General features: G+C 37.6%; 2 protein-coding genes across 3 annotated transcripts; both read right to left on the bottom strand.

Annotated features, from left to right (window-relative positions):
- Positions 1-1620: 1620 nt before the first annotated feature.
- On the bottom strand, positions 1621-4948 carry BCIN_02g00016 (hypothetical protein). Its single transcript, XM_024691008.1, has 4 exons — positions 4768-4948; positions 4191-4698; positions 2628-4137; positions 1621-2572 (listed from the first exon to the last, which is right to left on the bottom strand). The coding sequence occupies exons 1-4, from the start codon at positions 4900-4902 to the stop codon at positions 1930-1932; spliced, it is 2796 nt and encodes a 931-aa protein (XP_024546778.1). The 5' UTR covers positions 4903-4948; the 3' UTR covers positions 1621-1929.
- A 1290-nt stretch (positions 4949-6238) lies between these two features.
- On the bottom strand, positions 6239-6947 carry BCIN_02g00015 (hypothetical protein). 2 transcript variants are annotated; one of them, XM_024691007.1, is made up of 3 exons: positions 6789-6947; positions 6582-6735; positions 6239-6526 (listed from the first exon to the last, which is right to left on the bottom strand). In XM_024691007.1, the coding sequence occupies exons 1-3, from the start codon at positions 6836-6838 to the stop codon at positions 6470-6472; spliced, it is 261 nt and encodes an 86-aa protein (XP_024546777.1). In that variant the 5' UTR covers positions 6839-6947; the 3' UTR covers positions 6239-6469. The 2 variants fall into 2 exon arrangements, with proteins under 2 accessions (XP_024546777.1, XP_024546776.1); XM_024691006.1 differs by having other exon boundaries at positions 6582-6947.
- Positions 6948-7192: the final 245 nt, after the last annotated feature.

Genomic DNA, 7192 nt, shown 5'->3' with positions numbered 1-7192 from the left:
TTAGAATATTAAAGACAAATAGGGATAATTAATGTAATAAGAGTTGTTATAAATTGATTAATAATAGTAATTGAAGTGATGAATTGTAATATAGCTATTTTTATATGAATAAATAAAAAAAGTAATCTGATTATAAGTAATATATTAGAGGTAAGGGAAACCCTTTTTATAAAACTATTAATAATTTATTAATAAAATAATAAGGTGTATAGAAATATTGCTATTTGCTTATTTATTATTTATAAATATTTAAAACAAAATTAAAATTGTTTTTAGAATGTAATATAAAATTAAATATATAATAATACAACAATACAATTCATATCCCAAATAAACAATACAAAAGAAAACAAATATTTCTCAAAATATAAAGTATAAAAAGAGAAACTTTATTATAAAACAAAATATAATCAATTCAATAAAGTATATAATAATAAACCCTTCAAATCTATTATATATTGAATAGAATCTGTATATATATAAATTATATAATTTATATAATTATAAAAAAGTAATGAAAAGTCTTGATGTTACGATATACTAGTTGATTCATTATTATTATTTATTCTAACAGTTAATCTTATATAATTTTTCAATCAAAATCATATATTATATTGTTTATATAGTTCTTTAGTTATTCACTCGAGTATGCTTTTATTTTATATATATATCATATATATATATTCACCCCTCATATACTTTCGACCTATAATAGAATTGAATAATTATTTTATACTATCTCTCTTATCTCGCTATTATAATATAATAATTCATTTCATTTTATTATATATAGTTATTTACTTTATACTTAATATATATAAAGAATTTTCTTATATAATCATTACTATCTTCTACTTCTTTAAAATACGAACACTTTTTTTATATAATCATTATCAACTCCTTTATATTATCTTTGAAAAAGAGAAGAAATTAAATATTAACAAAAATGTAGTTGTTTTTAACATTTTTTTTTTTTTAAAAAAAATTAGAAATTGTTATCATTTTCGTTGCTAAAAATCTATTTATATAAAAACTCGATTTTTAAGAATCTGTTTTTGTATAATTATTTGATATTGTTTTTGTTTTCTAAGATAATAATTAGTTATTAAAATAAGAATATTAAAAAGATTTGACTTTGATATATTTTGAAATAATATTTATATTGATACAATGTATATATTGATAAACTATATTATATTAATTCAAAGTTTTAATAAATAATTAAATTTCTATAATATTTATATAATCAAGTTTTATAATTTCAAATTTTAAAAAATTATATAAATAAATAAAGAAAGTGTACAGTTATATACGAATGTATTTTGTATGTAAAATTCGTAGTACACTTGGTAATATAATACACTCGGGGTTAAACTACATTATTTGAATTGAGTTACTTAGTGATATGAGCTACTCAATGTTAAATTATGTTAGTTAATTTTTATCTAGTAGAAATTTCGAAAATATAATAAGTAAGATTGGTTAAGTAAGTTAAGCCTATATTAAACTACTAAGATCCGTCCGATATCTCTTCACGTAAGAGGCTACTGGCTCAGTTTAAAATTCTTAGATTTCAGATGCTTATTAAAAGTGATATAATGATCACAGTAATCTTAAGAGTAAGTCAACGAATCAAATACAGATGTGATTGGTAAATGTATACTATAAATTGTGAAACAAGCTGAGCACGAAGCTCCTATCTAATGGGGTGACGACCCAGAGTCATATACAATCTTCCTGATATCAGATCCTGGGAGGATCCATCACGTGACTATAAACTATAAAATCCCCGGAGGGTGCCAGGACATTCAACTGCCCCCCCCCACCTCCCCTCATGCGTGTACAACCTTCAGAGTCACATGTAATGTGTCCTACCAGGTAAGAAAAAAGTGATCACCGCGTGATTGTGATATAGACACAAGAAGTATTTCACAGTACGTTCCGCTTAGCCATAGCGGCTTTCATTGATTTCTGTAGCTCAAAAACATTCTCCTGGTTCATCATGGTGTAGTGGGACCCCGGGACATCATGGAACTCGACATCGCGTACGAAATTTTTCCACGCGAGGAGATGATCTTCGAGCCATTTGCCCTTATCGCGGCCCACGGCTATCAAAGGTACCGCGTAGAAAACATCCATGCGTTCGACCATCCCCGACGGATCGTAATTGTGAGCCAGGCCTTGCAACTTCGAAGAAAGTGCTGCCCAATGCTGCAGCTTCTTCTCGTTCAGGTCGAGTTCGACCAGACGGTCCTTGGGCGCCACCTTCATGATCCTCGACAACACCTCTTCCTGCGGCAATGTGTGCATTTCGGGAGACATGGCGTGAGCTTCGTCTTCAGTGATGAAGCCAAGGAAATAGACCAGGTTGAGTAAGAGTTCAGTCCAGTCAAGCTCGATCATTCGGAATTTGATGTGGGGTGGGAGATTCAACGTTCCGATAAAGCCGACTTTGCCACCGCTGGCCTCGATCTTCTTGGCAATCTCGAATGCGATCATGGCGCCGAATGAATATCCTACGAGCACATAAGGACCTTCCGGTTGCTTTTTGCGGATGGCATTGAGGTAAGTGCTATATACGATTGCGGTTAGCTATGACTATAAACAGGGGAATCTGAATAGCCTACTCGGTCATGTCATCAACTGATTTATGCATTTCTTCACCAGGGTTGAATCCTGGTGCTCTGATGGCATATACCTGACGATCGGAGAAGAACTTGCTCAAGTTCAAAAATACCAAGATCTCTCCCAAACCAGGATGGAAGAAGAAAATTGGGGGCGAGTTGGATGTCCCATTCTGAAGCTGCACAATTGGATCATAAGCTTTAACCCCCTTTTCCAATTGCAACAGGACTTCTGCCAAACCCTTGATGCTTGGGTTTTGTAGGAGGGAAATCATGGGGATTTCTTGATCGAGCTTGAGATGATCCTGTACCAGTGCCTTGAACCTAATCAACTGAATACTATCCACACCCATGTCTGTCAAGCTATTCTCTATGCCCACCTCATCTTTGTCTAGTCCAAACTCCGTTGCAAACACTTCAATGAGTGCCTTCTCTGTTTCCGTTGTTGGTGCGACCCGGGAACGCTTTTTGTAGGCCGATACGCGCGCCTTAGCTGCCAAGCGATACTCGTCATACTTGCCGGCTTCGTAGGCAATCTTTGATTTAGGGCGGGACAATTTACCGAGGGCGGATTTAGGAAGAAGTTCGATAGGCAGTGGGATGATGTCTACAGGATTCTTTGAGCAGTAGAGAGTTGATTGCTTGCCAATGGCGTCAATTGTGGCAGCAAAAGCTGCGTCGTCATCTGCAATCCCCGCTTCGGGGAGGAAGATAATAACCAGCTCCTCACTATCAGCGCCCTTAGGCCAGGTAGAGAAAGAGGCCGTAAAAGATGGAGTTACGCCCGGGATCTTGGCTCCCTCAAGGGCCGACTCGAGCTCGTGTGAGAAGTATTTCACCCCGTTAATGATGATTGAGTCCTTGGCTCGACCACTCAGAATCAGACTTCCAGAATCATCTATATAGCCTTTGTCGCCCGTCTTAAACCAACCATCGGGCGAGAAAGACGATTCTGTAGCCTCAGGATTATTGTGATAAGCCTTGAACACTGCAGGCCCAGAAAGCTCTAGGTTGCCGCCTTCCCCTGGGGACATAACGTTTCCCTCATCATCGGTGATACGCTGCTGAACGGAGTTTATAGTACGACCGACAGAGCAGAATTTCAAATCCGCGTTTTCTTCCAGGGTCGGGAAGTGCTGGTGGTAGTGACTAGCGGCAGAGGTCTCTGTCATACCAAATGCCGTCTGTAGCGATGTAGCTGCCGCACCCATGGACACTATGATCTGGGTGAAATCCAAGCCAGTGGAAACGACGTTGGCCTCACCACCACTTACGACAGTTCGAAGAGATGACAGGTCGTACTGCTCAGGCGGGCTCTGGCTCCTAATAGCCCTGACAACTGTGGCAAGGAAGAAGTTGGGGGCGAATGTGTGACTCACAGCGTGGTTCTCTATGACTTTAAAGAACATAGGAGGAGCGCGCAAGAGTTCAACGGCGGGGACGTGTATCTGAGTTGCACCGCAAAACATGGCGTGCATATGAATTTCCGTCAAACATGCAACGTGATCAAACCCTATAATTCGCTCAGTACATGATATAATTTTGATTTCAAGGAAGTGTGGCTACCTATCCAATTGAGGAAAACATCTTGAGCTGTGGTACTCGTTGCAGCTGACTTCCCCTTCATGGAAGCTAGGATCTGTTCATGCCTAAGTTCTACAGCTTTAGCATTTCCCGTACTCCCTGATGTTAACATTAGTAGAGCTGTCGCGTCCGGTTGCCCATGATAACCATTCGTGTTTGCCTTGCCGTTGACTTTCACTTCGTCAGTCGATTTTCCATATAGTGAAAGTGCTTCGATAGAAGTCACATCGAGCGTGGGAACAGAGCTGAGTTCTCCGCGAATTCTCTCAACTGTAATGACCTTGGGACTTTCAAGAATTTTCTCTAGATGAAGCAGGTGGCGTTCTCGAGCAACCAAGTCCGATGCAAGAGGTGTAGACACGGCAGGAATGGCGCCAGCGGCAATGACGGACCAGAACCACTCAATGTAGTCTACATGAGAGTCTAGATGGAGAAGGACGATCGACCCATTTGCAGCAATGTTTGCCTTTTTCAGAATATCGGCGTTGAACTGTATTAATTGTCAAGACATGAAGGTATTAAACTACGTTTTTATCAGCAGCAAGAAGGGCAGACATACCTTTGCCTTCGCCAATAACCCTTGATATGACAAAAATTGAGGTGGTGATACCGATCCAGCTTTGTAGAAGTACAATCCTTTGTCGGGGGCCTTCGAGACCGCATCCTCTAAGAGGTCCAAAATATGGAATGACATTGATAAGGTATGATTTAAATGAGGCAGAAGCTGAATCGAGCGAAACTGTTGGACTATTTTAGAGAGGGAAAGTGTCAGACTTTATACTTTACTTAAGCACTTTCCCAGCTGAATTCTATACATAGTCTATACATGGGTTTTACTCCACTAATTTTCTGTATGATTCTTGCCGCGGTATCTGCGATACTTGAACTGATAGTCTAACGTGATGGTGGTGTCCACTTATACCGTCATTTTGCTCGCTGGATCTCGAAAGTTTAATATAAACTATAGGCTGTACAATGAATATCCGCGAAGCAAATAATAGCCTTGACAAATAATTTACAGATTGTTTGTTAGCAAAACAAATAATCCAGAATCTCAACGCATAATCTATAAACATTCTACAAATTATCCATAGATTATATTTTATATATTTATAAGAAATCTACGTTTCTACAAATAAGTAGTTTATAATAATTTATAGATTATTTATATATAAAGCTATTTATTACTTTTTATGTTAATTCTTATATTAAATATAATATATATATTATATAATATCTTATGATCTATAAATAAACAAATAAATAGAATAATAAATTGTCTATAGATTATTTATATAAAATGATTAATTTTTCCGCAGCTTAATAAGCTATAGCTTGGCACTCATGTGATGTAACTTACACTTCCTAGGTCCTTATCTATACTGGGGAGGGGTAATTTGGAGCGGGCCCTCGATAGTTTCAGCAGTGCCGGCTGCCGGACTTTCGGACTCCGTGAAAATAGCCGGTTTAATACGGACGGGGTCACATTGCAGCTCATCAGACCTTCTGGAGGTCCAAGATCAAGGGCGTTAAACTTTAAATTTCAAATTACTCAAAAATGAACTCAAATGAGACTATTGTTAGCCTGAGGCTAATGACTTTATAATAAGTACATGACGTATATAATAAGCAAGTTGCATATGCAAGCAAGCTTGAGTCTCTTAGCTAAAATATATATATATATTTGTTGTCACGAATCTATTCATACTCCCTGAGAGTTATTGCTACTATTATTTACCTTTTATTTGCATTGTTATTTTGTGATTCTTTTGATTGCTCTTTAGCCGCCATATAGCTGCTATAGTCTTGGAATACTCGAAGGGATTTTGATATTTAAAGATTACTCTCCTCTAGTTCTGTTTGGCTTATCAAGAAAGATAAGAGGGAAAGATAAAAGGGAAAACTAGAGACGTCAACAGAGTTCTAATAAAAAGAAGGTTTTTACCGCTGTCGAGGGGATGATTTTTAGATATTGAGACCCCTCTCTTATGTATATATTCATATATACTAAGGCGTAGCAATTTCACACTTGTATTTGTGATCAAAAATTAAGTAACTTAAAAGTAGGCTCGAATATTTGACTCTTGAAGGCTTTTCTATATCACCAAATAACACCTATACAATTTCATTTCTAAAAGAACAGCTATTGAGAGTATACGAATTTAAGCTGAGCATATAACGCTAAATTCTGCAAAAATCCATCTACATTCCTTTATATAATTATAGTAGTCCTTCATTCAATCGATCAAACTCCACCTGAACTATATGAAGGAATAGATAAAGACGGAAAGCTCCCTCTTTGTAGGGGTCATTTTGTCCTTACCCGAGCTTTGATTAGCAATTGTAAGAACAAGAAGATGTTAGAAGCCATACCAAACACACGGGCGTTGCTTGCTGGGAAGTGTTTGCCGCCTTGCCCTTTACTTTCTCCCTCTTCACAGTTTCCACATGTTCGGGGTTGACAGCGGTGCTCGCCTTCGGCGATGGCAGTGCGGGCGAATCTTGGGAGGAACAAATATCTGACATGCTAGGTATGTGGTAAGATTATTGTAGCATAAATTCTTTTGGAATTATAGTGACCAGAACCTAGGGAAGAAGTGGTTTCCCTTATATACGGAGGTATAGTCCATAAGTTTTCGTGTAGCGCTAGTCGGGCGGTTTTCGTACGTGCGTTTGTTTTCATCGCTTTATTAGTCTAAATAATAAAAACTACCCAGTCACGATATCTGATAGTCGATCAGTTAAAGTTAAACACTCGTTAGGAAGGTCCATTGCTAATGCTACATGAAAACTTATAGGCTATGCCTCCATAACTCCGTTCCTCGTAAACTCTATTTAAGCGATTGCGTTATCAATGCTTTCTACTCGCTTGCGGTCGTTCCGCGAACAAAGTTTCGAATCGTGCGTTTAGGTTTTGTTACGTACCCCCTACACCGCCCCAGCCCTTGCATTCTCGCTATTTTTGTCGTCTTTGCTTTCTGTCG

The sequence above is a fragment of the Botrytis cinerea genome, chromosome 2 (assembly GCF_000143535.2).
Source record: "Botrytis cinerea B05.10 chromosome 2, complete sequence".
In the NCBI taxonomy this organism is placed as follows: Eukaryota; Fungi; Ascomycota; class Leotiomycetes; order Helotiales; family Sclerotiniaceae; genus Botrytis; species Botrytis cinerea.
Note: the sequence above shows the minus strand (reverse complement) of the source record. Positions and strands in the feature narration are given on the sequence as shown.